At 39.3% G+C, this 21,725-nt stretch overlaps 1 protein-coding gene across 3 annotated transcripts in view; it reads right to left on the bottom strand.

The window, feature by feature from the left end:
- The window catches only part of PLS1 (plastin 1), a 154,250-nt gene that overhangs the window by 42,282 nt on the left and 90,243 nt on the right, over nt 1-21,725 (bottom strand). For all 3 annotated transcript variants that reach the window (XM_069104681.1, XM_069104683.1, XM_069104682.1), the window contains exons 2-6: nt 21,475-21,583; nt 9,341-9,504; nt 8,756-8,885; nt 6,817-6,949; nt 691-772 (exon numbers count right to left, since the gene is read on the bottom strand). In XM_069104681.1, coding sequence (XP_068960782.1) covers nt 691-772; nt 6,817-6,949; nt 8,756-8,885; nt 9,341-9,504; nt 21,475-21,544 — 579 coding nt within the window. In that variant the 5' untranslated portion in view covers nt 21,545-21,583. The remainder of the gene's footprint in view (nt 1-690; nt 773-6,816; nt 6,950-8,755; nt 8,886-9,340; nt 9,505-21,474; nt 21,584-21,725) is intronic.

Here is a 21,725-nt window from a genome sequence, read left to right as displayed (position 1 = left end):
AAGGAAGGAAGGAAGGAAGGAAGGAAGGAAGGAAGGAAGGGAGGAAGGAAGGAAGGGAGGAAGGGAGGAAGGGAGGGAGGAAGGGAGGAAGGGAGGAAGGGAGGAAGGGAGGAAGGAAGGAAGGAAGGAAGGAAGGAAGCAGAGATTTATTAAGTGCCTACTGTGTGCCAGGCTCTGTGCTAAGCACTTTACAAATTTCCCATTTGATCCTCACAACAATCTTGGGAAATAAGTGCTATTATTATCTCTATTTTACAGATGAGGAAGCTGAAGTAGACAGAGGTTAAGTGATTTTAATAGTTTGAAACTGCACTAAGACTTTTGGGACATTGTGTGTGTGTTTTGTGTGTGTGTGTGTGTGTGTGTGTGTGTAAATATACACACACACAGATATATATGCCTCACAATTCATGAAACTACAATGCAAAGAAAATTCTACAGTGGGGCAGCTAGGTGGTGCAGTGACACCTAGATCAGGTACACCAGCCCTGGAGTCAAGAGGACCTGAGTTCAAATCCAGTCTCAGACACAACACAAAAACTAGCTGTGTGACTTTGGGCAAGTCACTCAACCCCAATTACTCTCCAAAAAAGCAAAAAAATTTTTAAAAATTAAAAAAAAAGAAAATTCTACAGTCTGTTGAGATCCAATAGAAAAGGTCTACTTCACTGGAAAAGTCTGAATACTTACAGAAATAGTGAACGGTGTGAGTTTCTTCTTATTAATGGCTCTTTCATCAATTGTATCTGGTTCAGATAAGTTGATCATTTTGCTAAAAGGATGGAGGAGAGGGTAAAAAAAATATTACTTTACATTTAATTCTTCCAAATAACCTTTAAGACAGACATACTAAAGAGCTCCTTTTGAAAATTTCTTCATTGTAAAGGAAGTCAGTCAAAAGCTAATTAAAAATCCAAAGTGTTTTCCATCTAAAGAAAATGTTATTCTTCACTTCAACAATATCTTTAACATTTTAGACCAGCTAGGTGGCACAATGGATAGAACACTGAAATTGGAATCAAGAAGACCTGAGTTCAAATCTATCCTCAGTTACTTACTTATCTGTGTGACTTTGGTCAAGTCACAACCGCAATCTGACACAGTTTCTTCATTTGTAAAATGGGAATCATAAAAGCACCTGCTGGGGCCTCCCAGGGTTGTTGTGAGAATCAAATGAGATAAAATTTGTAAAGAATTTTGTAAACCTTAATTGCTGTTGTTCAGTTGTTTCTGATTTTTTTGTGACCCCATTTGGGCTTTTCTTGGCAAAGATACTGGAGTGGTTTGCCATTTCCTTCTCCAGTTCATTTTACAGATGAGGAAACTGAGGCCAACAGGGTGAAATGACTTGCCCAGGGTCACACAACTAGTAAGTATAGATTTGAACTCAGAGAGATGAGTCTTCCTGACTCCAGGCCCAGGACTCTATCCACTGCACCACCTAGCTGCCCTGCAAACCTTAAAGTACTATATAAATGCTACTTACTATCATTTACTTTTGCTCTGTGTGAACAAAGCCCTAAATTCTCCTCATGAGAGTTGAGCTTTTATTTCATTTAATTAAAAGTAGCGTATGTTGACAAGAAGTGATTTTCATGGGAGTAAAATTCATAAAATCTGTTTGCTTTTCCAAAACAAACAAAAAAACCCTCTAAGATCTTTCTTCCATGATATCACTTGATTCCTCCACTGAAATCCTGTTTTGATGTATGGAATTAAATGTGTGTCAACCAAGATCCAGCCTAGTTCAGTTCAGTGAGGTTTATAGTACCAGAAGGTTGCCTATCAGGTGATAGAAATATGTATCTCAGTGTGCCAAATAGATAGATAGATATAGGAAGAGAGAGAGAGATTTTCTATATCTCTATCTGCATACAGATAGAAACATAGAAAATGAAGATCGATAGAGATATGGAGATAGATAGATAGATATAGAAGTATATAGGAGTCAGCTCATACTAGCTCAGGAAATCTGATCGCTAAATGTTCTGTGTGAGCATTTCTACCTCAGAAATTTGAAAATGCTACAAATCAGGGCTTGATTTATTGTTTATTGGTTTTTTGGCTTAAGGAAGTGATGGAAAATAAAGCAGCAGTCATCAAAACTACTTGGTAATGGCTGAGGAATAGAGTAGTGGATCAGTGGAATAGATTAGGTACATGAGACAGCAGTCAATGACTATAGTAATCTACTGTTTGATAAACCCACAGATCCCAGCTTCTGGGATAAGCACTCACTATTTGACAAAAACTGCTGGGAAAACTGGAAAATAGTATGGAAGAAACTGGGCATAGACCAATATCTTACACCATATACCAAAATCAATTCTAAATGGGTGCATGATCTAGGTATAAAGGCTGATACTGTAAGCAACCTGGGAGAGCAATGAATAGTTTACCTGTCAGATTTATGGAGAAGGGAAGATTTTATGACCAAACGAGAGTTAGAAGAACATTACAAAATGCAAAATGGATAATTTTGATTTAAATTAAGAAGTTTTGTACAAATAAATTCAATGTAATCAAGATTAGGAGGGAAGTGGAAAATTGGAAAAGAATTTTTACAACCAGTGTCTCTGATAAAGGCCTTATTTCTAAAATATACAGAAAATCGAGTCAAATCTATAAGAATACACATTATTCCCCAATTGATAAATGGTTAAAGGATATGAACAGACAATTTTCAGAGGAAGAAATTAAAGCTTTCCATAAGCATATGAAAAAAAATGCTCTAAATCACTATTGACTAGAGAAATGCAAATCAAAATAACTCAGAGGTACCACATCTCACTGGTCAGATTGGCTAAGATGACAAAACAGGAAACTGATAAATGCTGGAGAATATGTGGAAAAATTGGGACACCAATGCATTGTTGGTGGAGTTGTGAACTGATCCAACCACTCTGGAGAGCAATGTGGAACTATGCCTAAAGGGTTATAAAAAAAAAGTACATACCCTTTGACCCACAATACCACTTCTAGGGCTGTATCCCAAAGAATTCATAGAAGTGGGAAAAGGACCCATATGTACAAAAATAGTTTTAGCAGCTCTATTTGTGGTGGCAAAGAATTGGAAATCAAAGGGATATCCATCAGTTGGGGAATGGCTAAACAAGTTGTGGTATATGAACGTAATGGAATACTATTGTACTATAAGAAATGAGGAGCAGACAGACTTCATAATAATTTGGAGAGACTTATATAAACTGATGCTGAGTGAGGAGAGCAGAATCAGGGGAATTTTGTACACAATCATAGACACATCGTATGTGTGACAACTAATTTTGATAAACTGGTCTCCTCTCAGCAATACAAGGTTAGAAGACAACTCCAAGGGGTGGCCAGGTGGCTCAGCGAGTAAGAGCACCAGCTCCAGTGTCGGGATGACCTGGGGATCAAATCTGGGCTCAGATACTCAGCACCACACCCAGAAATAACTGGCCGTGTAACCTTGAGCAAGTTACTTAACCCTGATTGCTTAAAAAAAAAAAAAAAAGACAACTCCAAAAGACTCATGCTGGAAAGGGTTATCCACAACCAGAGAAGGAACTATGGGGTCTGAAGGCAGATTGAAGCAAATCCCTTCCTCTCTCTAGTTTGTGTTTTGTTTTGTTTTGTTCCTTCTTTCTCAATGTTCACCCCGTTGATTATAATCCTTCTTTACAACATAACTGATGCTCATTGTGAAGGTATTTGTAGAACCTATATTTGATTACATGCTGCTATGGGAGGGAGGGGGAGAAAATGTGAAACTCAAGGGATTGTGGAACTGAATGTTGTAAACTAAAAGTATAAATAAATTTAAATTTTAAAAATATTAATAATGCAGATTATACTTAAAAGTGTGTTGTGTGGACAATTTTTTTAGAAAGCTGTTTAAACATTTACCAGCACACCTCTAGATACACACATGTATCCACACATGTTCATATTAAACATACATATACACACATGTATATGTACCTATCTAAGTGATGCTGGTAAATATTGTGAGAAGTAGCAAAGGTTTAAGTTTCCACAGGGCTACAAAAATTGCGGAAAGGTTATTGACAAAGTAAGGTTACCAGACAGTAGCCTTGGGAAGAAGTTGGATTCCCAGTTTCCATAGAACTCCTAGATAATATTAAAAGTAAAATAAAGTCAAATAAAAGAAGTTAACAATGTTTAACATATACATAATATATACACATACATATGTACATCTGTATCTAGGGGTATGGTGGTAAATGTTTAACCAGCGTGTGTGTGTGTGTGTGTGTGTGTGTGTGTGTGTGTGACACACAGTCACAATGATTCATGACAGGATCTATAATGGCATAGGGGGGTTTCCTCTGGATTGGTGAAGAAAATACCTATCATTCATGAAATGTCAGATTTTTAAAATACTTAAGTAATGTATTAAAAATCCTGCTTGTGCCAGGAAAACAGAAGAGGAAAGGATTATAAAGTCATTGCAGGACCATAGGACCATGTCCTGAATATCTCATTAATTTTAAGTTTTTCATTCATTCTAGCAGCCTCTTGGCTTGTCCTTCATAATTTGTCTTGACTATAGTCACATCTCTGGCAGATTAGTATAAAATTGGGCCAGGATCCTTTTCACAAAGATTTTTGGTTTTTCCTTTGTGACCTTCAGGGTTGCCATCTTCACTTGGGCATCGGAGGGAATGAATTCCATAAGGGTGGCAGAAAACCCTATCCCCAGTAGAGAGGAAGATAAAGTCTTGATATTCATTCTCCTAATTAAAAAAAACCCAAACCCTCCACTTGACGTTTCTCAGCACACCTGCAGAACATCATTGACAACATCGCTTTGGCAACATGGAAGAGCAGCATTAAAAATAAGGGAACAAATTAATTTGGTGGAAACTAAAGGACATAAATGGGCATCTAGGTGGTGCAGCGGACAGAGCGCTCAGCCTGGCATCAGGAAGACTCATCTTCTTGAGTTCAAATCCCACCTCAAACACTTACTAACTGTGTGACCCTGGGCAAATCACTTCACTCTGTTTACCTCAGTTTCCTCATCTGTAAAATGGGCTGGAGAAGGAAATGGCAAACCACTCCAGTATCTTTGCCAAGAAAACCCCAAAGGGGTCACAGAGAGTCAGACATGACTGAAAAACAACTGAATAACAAAATGTACTTAGCTAACCAAGAGGCTTCTATCCATGAGATTATTACAATCCGTTTGCTAAATTATAATTTTCATGAAAAACTCTTCAACACACAGTTACATAATATTATTAAATATAATTATATTATCATATTATAATTAGTGAGGCAGCTAGGGGGCACAGTGGATAGAGCCCCAGACCTGGAGTCAGAAAGACCTGAGTTCAGAATTGGCCTTGGACACTTAATAGCTGTGAGACCCTGGGCAAGTCAACTTTTGCTTCCCCCAGTTTCCACATTTTTAAAATGAAGATAATAGCACCTAGGCTTGTTGTAGGGATCAAATGAGATAATAATTATAAAGTACTTAGCACAGTGCCTGGTACCTAGTAAGTACTATATAAATGTGTATATATATATACACATATATGTATGTATGTATATATACTATATATATGTATCATTACTGATACAGCATCATAATCATATCTTGTTATACATTACATATATTATTATAGCAGGGAGTATTTATGTGGTACTTTGAGGTTTCAAAGAACTTTACAATTATTATCTCATGTAATCTTTACAACAACCCTGGGAAGTAACTATTATTATCCCCATTTTACAGGTAAAAAAATAGACACAGAGATATTTAGTGACTTTCCCTGGGTCACATAGCTAACAAGTATCTGAATCAGGATCTGAATTCAGATCTTCCTGACTCTACATCTAACACTCTAGTATTCACTGTGCCACCTAGCTATGATAAAGAGCCATCCCCTTAAAGTCAGGAAGACCTGTGTTCAAGTCTCACCTCTAACCATACTATGTAGCTATGTAGCCCTGGGCAAGATATTTAATGTCATATTGTCCCATACAGTTTTCACAGGATCATACTTTTAGAGCAAAGAACCTTAGAAGCTACCAAGTTCAAACTCTCCATTTTACAGATGAGAAAATTGAGGCCAAGAGAAGTTAAGCAACATATTCGGAATCACACAGCCAGTTATGTCAGAAATGGAATCTGAAACTAGGTCTTCCTTATTCCAAGTACAGCTCTTTAACTGCTACCCTATGATACCTTCTTTTTTCTAAGACTATAAGCTCCAGATCTTCATTAGCAGGTGGTACAATGCATTGCACATAGGAATTAAGATCCAGAAGACCTGAGTTCAAATTTGACCAAATATTTACTAGCTGTGTGACCCTGGAGAAGTCATTTAACCTCTGTCTCCCTCAGATTCCTCATCTGTAAGATGAGGATAATAGTAACACCCACCTCCCAGGGATGTTATGAGGATAAAATGAGATAATATTTGTAAAGTGCTTTGTAAACTTTTTTTTTGCTTTTTCGGAGGGGCAATTGGGTTTAAGTGACTTGCCCAAGGTCACACAGCTAGTAAGTGTTAAGTGTCTGAGGCCAGATTTGAACTCAGGATCTCCTGTCTCCAGGGCCGGTGCTCTATTCACTGCACCACCTAGTACACCCTTTGTAAACCTTTAAGCACTATAAAAATATTAGCTATTACAGAAGTTTCCCATGTTGATGAAATAAAAAGTCTAGACTAAATAACAGTAATAAAAACCCCACTTATAAGTCAAAGGATTTAAAATATATAAACATTTGACCTATATCCTAAGAGTTTTGCTAAATAAATATTCACACCCTAATGCTCCTAAATCCAACCATATTCAACTTACCAAAGAACGATGCCATCTGCAAGTGATTTGAAAAGACTGTTATCAGTCGGATCCATAGGGATTAGATGCTTACAGTCAGGGTCATTCTCCAGGGCTTTGTTTATCCAGTTAACAAAAGCCACTTTTTCTTCCTCTGAAAAACAGAGTTATAAGCATAGCTATTCAGAAGTTACCTGCTCATCCAGCACTCTTCCACCGTGAACTATGGAAGAGTTGCTGATGTGCCAGCCATGAAGGTAGTTTTCACCGTAGAATTGCCAACACAAATGACAAAGTCATGGGTCCAGAACCACAGGAATAAAGGATGACCACAAACAACAGAGAAACACATTTCAACATTTTCACACCAATTTAAAAATGGTAGGTGGCTTTTTCTTGAAAATGTACTAAAGCTTTGGAGAATCTATGAATAAATTCAGTTACTTCCATTTAATATATTCTAGGGGAAAATAAGGTACATTTCTTTAATGAGAAGAATTTAAATTAATTTACTTTAGGCAGAGTTACTACTTTCCCTAATATTATTACCTATGACATTGATCAAAGAATTAGAAGTAGGGGGGCAGCTAGGTGGTGCAGTGAATCACTGGCCCTGGAGTCAGGAGGACCTGAGTTCAAATCTGGTCTCAGACACAACACAAAAACTAGCCATGTGACCTTGAGCAAGTCACTTAACCCCAATTGCCCTCCAAAAAGCAAAAAATGAAAGAATTAGAAGTAGGAATTCAACAATGATCCAAGACAATCCCAATGAACTAATGATGAAGCATGCTGTCCCCTGCCAAAGAAAGAACTGATATTGATTGAATACAGACTAAAGCATGCTATTTTTCATTTTCTTTCTTTCATTTTTTTCTTTTCTCCAAGTCTTCTTGTACAAAATGACGAATATGGAAATGTTTTACATAATTGAAAAAAAAGAAGTAGAAACCCAGGGGGCAAAACTGTATCCCCCCCCCCCAAAAAAAATCAAGAACAAAATACCTTATTTATAACCATCAATAAACTCCATGATTTATAAATAAAATTCAAAGATCTGCAATTGTAAGGTCAAACAGAAATAAATCTCAAATAAAGGGTCATTTTTAATGCTTCTAGCTGGAATGTTAGAGTTTTAGAATTTGGAGTATATAGAAAATGATTTAGCTCTGAATTGCTATAGTTGCTATCAGTATTCAGAATACCTGGTCAGGCTTTCTGCATATTATAAACCAAAATTTGCTTCTATTTTAGATTTAGCCCCCAGTTTTTATTCAGAAAAAAATGTTGCTGGGTTATCTATCTTGTGAGCTATGTACTAGTGAAAATAGGAAATTCAGGAGTTTTTTAGTACTATCACTGTAAATCATGTAGCAATGGAGTCAGAGTTCACATTGCCATCAGTGGATCTATACTATAGGATGATTGGTTTACTGGTTTTCTTCTCCTTAATACTAGTATCTGGAGTTAACTACATTTTAGAACACATACCAAGCAGATAGCTAGGGGAAAAAAAGATGGGATATTCCCCACATCAAAAGAAGTCCAGTATCTTGGAGATGGGGGTTGGGAGGAAGTAAGTTGGCAAAAAAAAAAATACGGCTGGAACCTCTCTGATCCTTTAGAGACAGGTTGTATTGGGTTTTAAATCAACTTATCTGATGGGCTTATGTGACCTTGGATTTGCTATAGGAGCAGATCCAAAGAGCTAATTCTATGTGACAGACTATATTCTCCTTGGTAGCCATTTTGTCATTTAGGCCTCTTGGCTCCAGCTGTACCTAAAAGGTATGCCTACCTTTCCTCTAAGGAGGCCTGAAAGAAAAGCTTATAAACTGGTTAGGTAAACCAGGCCTCTGTTTATTACTAAACACAGTTCTAATCATTACAAGGCAGTCAGTCAATACATTACTACCGCTAACACTTCTTGGATGATCACACCCTAGTTTGAGGCTTTTACCTGCATAAGAATGCTGTGTCCCCTCACTGGAGATGGCAGAAGTTCCTCCGATGGCAGTAATTCCTTCCCTCTTGTTGATGATTTTTCTGAATGTTTGGCTGATGTCTTTGCTTTTTAACTCCTGCATTAACTAGAGTAGGCCATAAAAGAAATTTCAATTAGAGTGAATCATGAGAAAAATTTCTGCAGGCAACATGACTTGACTTTTTACAGTAGAGTCACATGACAGTCCATTGACTATGGAATCAAGGAAGGGAATATAAGTATGGAACAATCTCTGTTTCAGAGATGGGGAAGGGGTGCCTAAGAGGTTTTAAGTGATTTGCCCATGGTCACATAGCTAGCAAATATCGGGTGGGATTTAAACCCAGATCTTTTCTGGACTTCCAGGTCCAAAATACCTGCCAACATCCCAAAGACCCACCTTTCTGGGAACACAGATTGTATGCACGATAGTCATCAGTGATATCTCCTGGGAAAGCCTACACTCTGCCATGTGATTTATCAAAAACAAGCATGTTAGATCCCATGAAACACTGCTCAAAGCAAACGCCTCAGTACCTAGGAGAAGCTCCTATTACTTACTGATACAAACTCTTCAAAGTTGATTTTGCCATCTTTGTTGTGGTCAGCCACTGCTAGAATCTTCTCCACAATCTCCCGGACCTTGTAGCCAGGCAGGGGGAGCCGGGCTTCCTTAAAGAGATCCTGAAGTTCATAGTCACTAACATAGCCGCTGTTGTCAATATCTATAAAGGAAAATGTCAACCATTAGATCTCAAGCATTTACAATCTTTTCTTATACATTCAAGATTTGGAATCTATTTGACATTACGGATCCTAATCGTGCTGATCTTATAATGAAATATATAAATGATCTTCAGTGATTGAATTATGTATTATATACTCCCAAAAGACTACATGTGCCTCTTCATAAAAATAATTTTTAATTGCACTTATGTCACATTCTTATAACTACCAAACATACAGTGTCCCAAAAGTCTTGCTTAAAACTGCACTAAGACTTTTGGGACATCCTGTGTTTATACTCTCTGAATGAGAATTGAGAACTGGAAAATGAGTTTAGCAAGGGAAGATGTTTCAAATAACCATGGATGGGAATAGTTCAGTTAGCTGAAATGATGCCAGGAACTGGGGGAAAGTGACTGCCATTTGGGCCAATTCTGATCTTAACCAACCCTTCTGGGAACCAACGATTGTGATGGCCTAGGATCCCAAGAGTAAAGAGGTGTATACATTAGTCACATTTGCACAAGGCTATTTTCCTGCATATTTCTATTTCATTCCTTAGTTACTTAGTGCATCAGATTTATGGTGTACTTATAAAAAGTTGAATCATGTCTGAATCAATGAGATTAGGAGTATGAAGAACATTGAATTTCCAGAAATAGCCACCAAATTACAGTAAAAGGGAGGAAAGAGAGATTGACAGAAGGAGCTACCCCCACCTATTTCCTGGGTGTGAGAGGTTCCTGGCTCTATTTACAGCCTCAATCAGGGGCCCCTCCCTGGGGTTTCCTAGGGATAGGTAGACATTTATTGACATAAGAAAGTCTCCACACAATATTATACCTCTGAGTGTTTTGTTAATGATACAGTCACCAGAGAGAACAATTTTGTTACCCCCATATCCAAAAGATACTGCTACAGTGGACAATGGGTATTTTTATATTTAACTGAATTAATAACTTTTTTTTTAAATAGTGACTTTTCCACAGTGAGGCAGTTAGGTGGCACAATGAATAGCACTCTGGACCTGGAGTCAGGAAGGCCTGAGTTCAAATCCATCCTCAGATACTTACTAGTGACCTGGGGCAAGTCATTGAACCTCTGTTTGCCTCAGTTTCCTATACTGTAAAAGGAGGATATTAACACCACCTATGTTGAAGGGTTGTTGTGAGGATCAAATAAGATAATTTGATATAATAAATTTATAAACTATTTAGTACAGTTCCTGGCACATAGTAGGCATTACATAAATGCTTATTCCCTTCCCCCTTCCTTCCCTTTCACAATTGGTATATGTGGGAACATATAACATGAGTTATAACTTATAATGCACCAGCAAACAGTCATGACTGTGACTGACCTACCTGATAGGTCTGTTCGGATATTGTCTTCTTTGGCATTATAGTACCAATTTATGAATTAAGCTTTCACTGAGACAAGATTGTTTATGATCACACCAAATACACTGCAATACAGTGTACCATGGTACACTGCAATTCAGTTCTATCCCAAACAACATTTATTGAGCACCCACTATGTGCAAGGCATTGTACTAACCCAATGAAGATACAAAGATGTATAGTTTAAAACAGGAAGAGTCTTAGTTGGACAAAAAAGATTTTTTTCTTTAACACTTGGGAAATCAGCAAATCAGCAAATACACACACTAGTAATGTTAACATTTTTATAACACTGAACAAGTCATTTTGCTGTCAGACATTGTTCTTACAATGAATTATTTATTCAAAATATCATTAAATAAATATGCCAAGATTACACATACATGACTCATAAAGATAAGTGTTCAATTGCTAAATACAGTGGAAAGAATGCAAATTCGGTCCTTACATTGAGAACTCTCTAATACTTAAAAAATAAAATTAACAAATTGCTCCTACAGAATTAACAGGATGTTCTCTTTAACAGTATCAAACCAGGAATTACATTTAAAATTTTTCTTCTTCATCACCTATGATAAGAGGATGTTTTTTGACCACTATTCAATTTTTGTTTTAAAAAGCTAAGCCTTCAGGAAATGATATACATGAACACAGCACAATGCTCCATAAAAGAGTATTATTAACAATAATAGTGTGAAAAACACACCATTTGGGGGTAATTGTTTCATTACAAAATTACACATAATACCCCAAAGCAAAAAATACTGGAATTGAGATTCTCTCCATAACATTAACTCAACCACACTGCAAATTATATTCTGATGACTGGGGAGTAAAAGGGGATATACGTGTGTGTGGGTAAGTGTGTATACATGTATGCACACATGTATGTGTGTATGTGTGTTATTTTTGTTTATAGCACCTGAGCAAAGAACAAATATTTCTATGAAAGCTAAGGTTTTAGATTGTTTCCATTCCTTCTCTGGCTCTTCTTCCTCATCTCATGCCATGTGGTGTTCTACCCAAAGGAATACAAATTTTTATCACTGAAACCTTGGGTTTATGGGCTAGATTTCCTTTTTAAAGACCGAGTCTTAAACTCAAATCACTCTGGCTCTCATTGAGTGGCCAACAAGAGGTCCCAGCCCAAGCTTCACTTGGTCATTATTTGGGTTCTGATGACTCAGAGTGAGCATAAATAGTAATTGTTTCTGTTTTGGCCAGAAACCCGGAGGGTCTTCCCCTTCCAGATTGATGTTTTGTGTGTGTGTGTGTGTGTAGGTAAAAAAGACCCTTCTTTGCCTCTTTTCTTACCTAGTTTTAATCACCGAATGAGTGTTGCCTCAGACAAACTGAGACCCCTGGAAAGACTTTAACTTAACAAGGCCAAGATCTCCTACTGCATCCTGAGCCATCACTAGTTGTCCTGTCCTATATCTTGCCACTAGACTCAGATGACCCTGGAGGAGAAAGTGATGCTGGTGTCTTTGCACAGCCCTGTATCAGTTAAATTCAGTTCATTTGCAAGTTATGATATCACCTTCCTGATATCATGGTCCTCTTTGAGAACAATGGATATTGTTCTCAATATCAGTATCAGTCTCAGTATCACAAATAACGGTTTGTGTGTGTATTCTTCAAAGCCCTGTTTCCATTCTCAGCCCTCTTCTCTCTACATTATATCTTGGAGATCTCATTAACTCCCATGAATTCAAATGTCTCCTCTATATAGAAGATCTCCAAATCTGTATCTCTGCCCTTCCTTCTCAAATTGCTTGCTGAAAATCTCCATTTGGGTACCCCCTGGGACCTCAAACTCATTCTGTCCAAAACTAAACTCATCATCTTTACTCATAAACCACATTCTCCTCTGAAATTCTTCAGGTCTACTAATGAATAACATTATCTGAGTCACTCAGGTTGAAAAACCTCTAAGTCATTCTCAACTCTGCCCTCTCTCTTCCCTCTAACATCCAATCAATTACCCAGGCATGGAGACCCTGTCTTGTGCATCCATCTTCTCTTTTCAATTCCAATTGCTACTACCCTCACTCAGGTCCTTCTTATTTCTTGTATTTTTTTTTTGAGAGAGGAAGGCAAGGCAATTGGCGTTAAGTGACTTGCCCCAGGTTACACAGCTAGTAAGTGTGTCAAGTGTCTGAGGTCAGATTTGAACACAGGTCCTCCTGACTCCAGGGCCGGTGCTCTATTCGTTGTGCCACCTAGCTGACCCCTTCTTCTTATTTCTTATGTCTGTACCACTGCAATAGCTTCCTAACTGGGTTCTTCCCCTCTCCAGTTCATCCTGCACACTTGGGTCAACTCTGATCATAATTTACTTCTCTCAAAAAAAAAACCCTTCACTGCTTCAGAGAATCAGACGTCTAAGCCTGCCATTCAAGGCTCTCCACATTTTCATCCCAATGCATCTTTTCAGTTGTATCACATACTGTTCCTTTTCACACACATTATGCTAGAGCCAGACTGGACTACTCATTGTTATCCCCACCTGCCCCTTTTCCCTCCCCCAGCCCAATTTTCTCCCCTTGGGCTTTTTCTTCTATTGTTCCCTGTGCCCTCCCACTGCATTTCTGTCTCCTAAAATCCTATCCACTCTTCAAAGCTCTATTCAAATTATATATGATGATCATTCGAGGAAGCTGGGGATGTTTAGCCTGGGGAAGAAAAGTTTAGGGTAACCTTAATAGCTGTCTCTCAGTATTTGGATGGCTGACATGTAGAAGGGAGTTAGATTAGTTTTGTTATGGCAGAACTGGAAGCAGTGAGTTGTGTAGGGATGGATTTACATTTGTTTTTCCATTATGCTCAAATGATTGATGTCTACGTTTAAACTCTTAAGATGTCTTGTTATGTAGAAGAAAAGGTAAAGGGTCTGGGGTAATGTATTTCTACAGATTATCAAGAAGAATGAAGAGTTCCTTCAGAAGGAAGAAAGGCTTTCAATGTCAAAGCACAGAAGTAAAAGGATGTGAAAAGGAAGAAAGAAATTCTGACCTCTCTGAGGAGATTGTAGGGCGGAAGAAGGCAACAAAAGGAAAACAGAAGGACCGTTGAATATTTTGAGTTAAACAAAAATATGAGACTCTTCTCAAAGAGCAGGAAGTTAAACGCTCTGAGAAAAAAGTCAGGCAGTCAACCAGCATTTACTAAATGTAAATTTAGTGCCAAATTCTGTGCCAAGTACTGTGCTAAATGCTGAGGATACAAAGAAAGGAAAAAAACAAAAAAAAAGTCCCTGCCCTCTAGGAGATCACAGTCTAACAGGGGAGAGAATATGCAAACAATTATTGCAAACAAGATCGATAGATAAGTAGATATAGATATAAGTTAGAGATAATGAAAAGAGGAAAGACATTAGCAAAAAAGGAAGATAGGAAAAGGCTTCTGGTAGAAGGTGAGATTTTAGCTGAGCCTTGAAGAAAGCAAGGAAAGCTAAGATGATGAAAAGGGAGAGAGAAGAAAAGGGAGTGAGTACCAGCCATGACGGATAGGCTATGAAAATTCTTGGAGTATGGAGGTGGATTGTTATGTGCAAGGAATAGCAAAGAGACCCATGTCATGCATCATGGAATATGTGGGACGGAAATGTATGTAAGGTGTAAGAAAAATGGAAATATAGGGAGGGCCCAGATTATGGGGAGCTTTATGATCCAAACAGAGGATTTTCTATTTGATCCTGGAGGCAATCAGCAGTCACTGAAATTTCTCGAATGGGGGTGTGGTGGGACATGGTCATACCAGTTCTTTAGAAAGACCACTTTGACAGCTGAGTGGAGAATGGACTGTAGGAGAGAGACCATCCAGATTTGCTAAGGGACAAAGATTACCTACATACATCCACCATGATGGATGTCATAGCCAGCAGCTACAATATTAAGAAGAACAGTAGTAAATACACTCTAAAATTTACAGGAGATAAAAATGTAAGAAAGGAGCCAGATACAGATATGACCAAAAATAAAGACAATGCCTGCCCTCTAATAGCTTCTATTCTAATGGGGGATGAAAAGAATGAGAAGAGGAAGGGAGGAGCATAAAAAGTATGGTTTAGATGCCAATACACTAATGAATAAACTGTGGGCAATAAGTAAAATAAACTCAAGATCTTAATGAAAAGAATTAAATTTGGCTTTACAGACATCACTGAGACATGATAGGCAGAGTCCATAACTGTACTATGGTATATGTGTGTACTATAGAAGAATCTGTGGTATGATGTGCTCAGGTATTTTGCTTCTAAATGATATTTGCAATAAAAAAGGATAAAACAAGTGTCCAATTGTAAGTTAATACCCAAGATAAGCAGAGAGATAGTGTGAGAAGCCCTAGCTGCCTTCAGTGAGCTCAAGTCACCAGGCCCACACAAGCCACATCTTTGGGTACTTACTGAAAGAAGAGGTGAGCGTGATTACTAAGCCACTGTCACTTCTCTTCGCAAATTCTCATCCATCAAGAAGACCCACAGAGCCTACCCAGTGTAGGCATCTGGCCCTCCGCCCTGCCACTGCCCCCCTTTTCTCCATCAGAAATAGAGACCTTCTTGCTCAGGTATGTCGGATTCTCCAGGACCCCATTTGGGATTTTCTTGGCAATGATTCTGAAGAGTTTTACTATTTCCTTTTCCAGATCATTTTACAGATAAGGAAATTGATGCTTACAGGGTTAAATTATTTGCTCAGTGTCACATAGCTAGTAAATGTCTCAGGTCAGATTTGAATTTAGGAAGATGAGTCTTCCTGACTCCAGGCCTTGCTCTCTATCCTCTCTCTATATTCTCTATCCACCTAACAGCCCCTAGAGACCTTCTACTCTGGACCTATAGAGACCAAGTCCCCTTCCTTTGCTCTCCCCTCCATCCCCCGGGGGGGGGGGTAGGATTAATCCACTTTGAACTATCCTAACAAGTGAGTAAAAACTCACCTAGATCTCCACATCGAAATGGCCTAAGATCATGCAAGCCTCTATCAGGAAAGCAGGATACTCAGTATCCCAGCACAGGTACCTTGCTATCTGCCTGCTACTATGCACATCACATACTCCATCCCCTGCCCCCAGAGGGTATTGACATAGCCTTTATATACACTGAATTTGCAGGTGATACAAAGCTGGAAGGAATAGTTAACACATTTGATTATGGAGTCAGGATTAAAAAAAAATCCAGATAAGCAAAAACACTGGACTATGATGAAATGTGACAGGGATAAATGCAAATTCTTATATTTGCATCCAAAAGATCAAATTCACTAATAAGAAGGGAAGGAAGACACTGGTTTCAGTAAAGAAAAGTCAACAAATTGATATTGTAGTTAAAATTCCAAAGCAGTCTTAGGCTGCATCAAGAGAGAAATAGTGCCTGGCACTGCCCATATCACTGGGAGGCGGTACTAGCCTCTGCCCTGGCCCACCACAATTGTGCTCAGATCTCTGAGGCAGGGTGGGGCAGGGCGGGGAAGGGTAGGTCAACAAGAATTTACTAAGTGCTCACTGTGTGCATTGTGACAAGTCCTGGAAATACTGATATGAGCAAAAATAAAGACAGTGCCTGCCTTCCAAGAGCTTCTCTTCTAATGGGGGCTGAAAAGAATGAAAAGGGGAAGGGGAAGGTACATAAGAGGGGAGGGGAAGGAGGCACATTACAGAAAAAGACCTGGGAGAGTGGGAAGAGGAAAATCTGAACAAGTATGAAGATGAAGCTGACTTGAGGCTCCACCTTAAAATGGAGGAGGAACCAGCCAATCAGAGGGAAGGGCTACAGGGACAGAAGGTGCTTTCAGTGGGTGAGAAGTCCAGGAATGGAGTTAGTTTGCTGGATGTAGAGGCTGCCTCTTGTGGTTCGATCATTTTTCAGTCATGTCTGACTCTGTGCCCTTTTGGGGTTTTCTCAGCAAAGATACTGGAGTGGTTTGCCATTTCCTTCTCCTGTTCATTTAACAAGTGAGGAAACTGAGGCAAACAGGGTTAAATAACTTGCTCCAAAGTGACAAAGTTAGTAAGTAAGGCTGGATTTGAACTCAGAAGAGGAGACTTCCTAACTCCAAACCCAGCACTCTATTCACTGAGCTACTCTGGGGCAGGTCATATAATTGATCTCAGCCTGTTTCTTTACTTGTAAAATGAGGATATAATAATAACAACCCCCACCTCACAGGGATGATCAAACAAGATGATGCACATGAAGTGCATGGCAAACTTTAAGGTATCATGTAAGTGCTAGTTATGATGGGTTTTTTTGCTTTTTGGAGGAGGGAAGGCAGGGCAATTGGGGTTAAGTGACTGGCCCAAGGTCACACGGCTAGTAAGTGTTAAGTGTCTGAGGCCGGATTTGAACTCGGGTCCTCCTGACTCTAGGGCCGGTATTTTATTCACTGCACCACCTAGCCGCCCTACTAGTTATGATTTTTATTATCATTATTCTCTGTGCCAGTTTAGGAAAGATATTGATAAGCTGGGGAGGGTCTAGGAGAGGACGATGGTAAAGGGTCTCAAGATCATGCTATATGAGGACTAGCTGAAGAAAGTGGGGATGTTTACCCTAGAAAAGAGAACATTTGGTAAATGGGTAGAGAAGAGGGGCAAGGTAGGGAGAGACATAATTGTCTTCAAGAATTTTTCAGAGCTGGGGCAGCTAGCAGTGAATAGAGCACCAGCCCTGGAGTCAGGAGGACCTGAGCTCAAATCTGACCTCAGACACTTAACACAAAACTAGCCATGTGACATTGGGCAAGTCACTTAACCCCAATTGCCCTGCCTTCCCTCCTCCAAAAAGAAAAAAAAGAATTTTGCATAACTGTCACTTGGAAGAGGGATTAAACCTATTCTGCCAGACCTCAAAGGGTAGAACCAGAAACACTACCCAACAATCCAAGGGGAAATGAGCTATGGCTGAGATTCTCTTTTACTTGAGATCTGTGTGCAAATTTTGTATAACTATTTATTATATATGTTGTGGAGTGGAACCTTGTCTAGGTGGGCCATCGCCAGTCATCTTGACTTTCATCTTGCCACTTGACTCCAATGCAGGAGAGAGAAAGGCTGATGACTTTGTGAAGCTCTGCCTCACCTAAATCTGATTCACGCGCAATTTAAGATGTTACCTTCCTGATGTCATTGGTCCTCTTCCAAAACAAAGGATGAACAACAAACAGGGTCCTGGGTACATGACCTCAATGATGCCTTCCACCTCTGAGATCTTGTATCCTTACTCTGACACTCCCTTCACCAACTAACATGATGCTTCCTTTTATGGATCTCCAGTTCAGAGGATTTAGATTTAGATATATTCTCCTCATGATCTAGTAATGATGGAGTGCTCTCTCTCTCTCTCTCTCTCTCTCTCTCTCTCTCTCTCTCTCTCTCTCTGTCTCTCTGTCTCTGTCTCTGTCTCTCCCTCCCTCTCTCCCTCCCTCTCTCTCCCTCCCTCCCTCCCTTTCTCTCTCTCCCTCCCTTCCTCTCTCTCTCTTTCTCTCTCTTTCCTTTTCTTCTTCTCTCCCTCTGTCTCTTCTTCCCTCCCTCCCTGCCAAGTGCTAAGAAATAGATGAAGTCTTATAGTTGGGCTTAAATAAAAGTCCCAGTCACAAGGACAGAATGGGGAAGCATGGCTAGATAGCACTTTATCTGAGAAGGAGCAGAAGGTTTTAGTGACCTACAACTTACACATAAGTCAGCACTGTGATAGGGCAGTGAAAAAATTAAATATGATCTTGGATTATATTAAAAGCATAGCTTCCAAGAACAAGGAGATGCTACCACTGTACTCAGCTGTCAGCTCATTTCTGAGTGCTACAGTTGAAGAAAGATGCTAATAAGCTAGAAAGGGTCCAGAGGAAGGCAACAAGGGTGGCAAAGAACCTTGAGTCCATGTCACATGAAGACGGACTGAAGTAACCAGGAATGAGTCACCTGGAGAAGTGAAACTTAGGGGTGATGTGATGACTGTTTTGGGGGTGGGGTGTCACATGGAAATTGAATTAGACTTGTTTTCCTTCAAGTGAGAAAAACCAGGAACAGTAGGTTACATGATGCAAAGAGGTGAAATTAGGCTGGATGTCAGGGAAAACCCAATAGCAATTAGAGCTGTCCATGGGTAGAATGGGCTCCCACAGGAGGTAGTGGGATCCCCTTCACTGTAAGTCTTCAGCATGAGGCTCGATGATTACCTGTCTGGTGCTGTCTATTGTGGTGAGGATTCTTTTGCAGGTTATTGTTCTTCCTTCATTTCCAAAGAGGACCAATGACATCACAATGGTGATGTCTTGTCTTTCTCCCAAGAACTGGACTGAATGAAGTGAGGCAGAGTTGCACAAAGTCCCTAGCCTCACTCTCTCTTCCAGAGTCATCAAAGTCCAGCAGCAAGACAAATGTCAGGACTGGTGATGGTCTGGGATGCAGTAAATGATCCTGGCATCTTCAGTGTCTGACCAAGCTCTAAACATTCCACAGTGATTGCTTCGGCTGCTTTCATGGCCTCTGCAACAAAATGTTCTCATCTGTGCATTCCAATAGGGGAGGTCTTCATATGGTTAGGTAGACATCCCTCTAATTCACTGAAGGGTTTGATGCCTTCAGGTACCCTCAACCTGGATTAGCCCAACTGCCGATATGATTTTACTGGGGTGTGGCCACTGGGCATGCTAGTTTCTTGGACCCACAGGTGAGAGTTGGGTGCCAAGTAGACACCAAAAGTGGATGTGAAGCCCTGAAAAAGGCTCAGCAAACCTCCAAGCCAAAGGCTAGTCCTCCCTGAACACCCCCTACATGCCTTTTCAAGTAGACATGGACCCAGTAACTAGAGGCAGCTAAATGACCCAGTGGGAGTACAGATGTAGAGTAAGGAAGACCTGAGTTAAAAAAATCTTACCTCAAACACTAGCTGTATGGTCCTGGGCAAGTCACTTAACATCTCTAAAGCCTCAGTTTCTTCACATGTGAAAAAGGAATAATAATAGCACCTATCTCACAGGGTTGTTGTCAAGATCAAGTGAGCTAACATTCATCAAGGCACTTTGCAAACCTTAAAACACCATATAAATGTTAACTATAATTTTTATTATGCACAATGAAGCCCCTTCTAATTCTAAAATTCTCTGATTATTTTATGATCCTAATTATATTTTACTCTATAGCAAGAATTATTTGTTTATATGCCTTGTTCCTTATCTAACAGAAAGTAAATTTCATTCAGTAATGGACTATGTCTTAATTCATTGGTACGTATGTATGTTTGTGTGTGTGTGTGTGTGTGTGTGTGTGTAGATATAGATATATGGATATGTACCCCAGTCCCTCATCTGCTATAGGTACTCAATAAATATTTGCTAAATAGAACTACATTTGCAACCTCAGTGTCGACCTCAGATGATATTTTCTATTGCATCTAAATTAGTTTAGGACTTTCTATTGAATTTATGAGAATTCTAGGATGCCAACTAAACTATAATGTTAAATCTTCTCATTTCCATCGTCTGTCACTGTTACTTTTATAGTCCTAGTTTTCATTGTGGTTGGAAATTAACTTTTGAGGATAGTTTGGGGGAAGAATTTGTGTGTGGGATCCCTATATATATGACCATGTCATCTCAAAGCTCAGTCTTTACTTCCCGACATTTCCAATATAAGCATGGGGAGTCACAGACGTTTTCTTTGTCTATCACTTTTCAGATGTTTTGTGAGCAGGTTGAAGATTTTTTTTTTTAAAGCAATCAGGGTTAAGTAACTTGCTCAAGGTTACACGGCCAGTTATTTCTGGGTGTGGTGCTGAGTATCTGAGCCCGGATTTGATCCAGGTCATCCCGACACTGGAGCCAGTGCTCTTACTCACTGAGCCACCTGGCCGCCCCTAAGCAATTGGGGTTAAGTAACTTGCTCAAGGTTACACGGCCAGGTGTTTCTGAGTGGGTGCTAAGTGTCTGAGCCCAGGATTCGATCTCCAGGTCTTCTCAACACTGGAGCCGGTGCTCTTACTCGCTGTGCTACCTGGCCGCCCCTCAGGTTGCAGATTTTCAACAGAAAATGAATCATAAAAAATTTTTTAAAGAGGTATGCAGATAAAGATGTGACAACACAAAAACCTTGCATGCTTGTAAATCATGAATAGAGAGAAGAATATAGACAAGAATCTTGAAAAATAACACTTTGTGGAGCCAGTGAATGGTGGTGCCATGGACAGCGATTCAGAGATCAGAGTTCAGTTTATGCACAAGGAAGTGGTTCTATATTACTCTGCAGGTGAGGACACCCTGTTAAGTGTATTCAGTTACCTTGTCACTCATTAACCTGGATTATTCTCTACAAAGAAATGATCAAAGATTGCAAAGTTCAGTTCACTGAGAAATTCAAGGCAGTCTTAACTTATCTCCAAGAGAAAAGAAAGAATTCAGTGAAAGCTAACATGAGAATAAAAGGAATAATATTTCCCCAAAAAGGTAGGGGGGGAGGTGCAGGAGATGGGGGCTGACAGGGAGACAATGAAGGAAAGAAATGCTATCCTTTTTTAGATATTTTAATGTTTAACAAGATAACTTTAAACATTTTTGTTTCCCCAAAACATACCTATTTTATTGAATGCTTCTTGAAGTTCTTCCAATTCTTCCCGAGAAATGGTAGTAGTATTATTTTCCATCTTTGAACAATAGAAGTTGTTGTTTTCTATGCTTTAGATCTAGAATAATAAAAGTTATTAAGAAATAAATCAGACCCTTTGGAATCTTTTAAGGCACAGAGAAAGGTGTGTATGTTCTTCAAAAAAAGACAAAACACACAGGATTGCCCTAATAAGCAATACATATAAATTGGTCCTTCAG

The sequence above is a fragment of the Petaurus breviceps genome, unplaced genomic scaffold (assembly GCF_028583685.1).
Source record: "Petaurus breviceps papuanus isolate PSGF00001 unplaced genomic scaffold, PetGlider_PUasm1.0 688, whole genome shotgun sequence".
Classification (NCBI taxonomy): domain Eukaryota; kingdom Metazoa; phylum Chordata; class Mammalia; order Diprotodontia; family Petauridae; genus Petaurus; species Petaurus breviceps.
The sequence above is the reverse complement of the archived record's forward strand: the minus strand, read 5'-3'. Positions and strand labels throughout refer to the sequence as shown.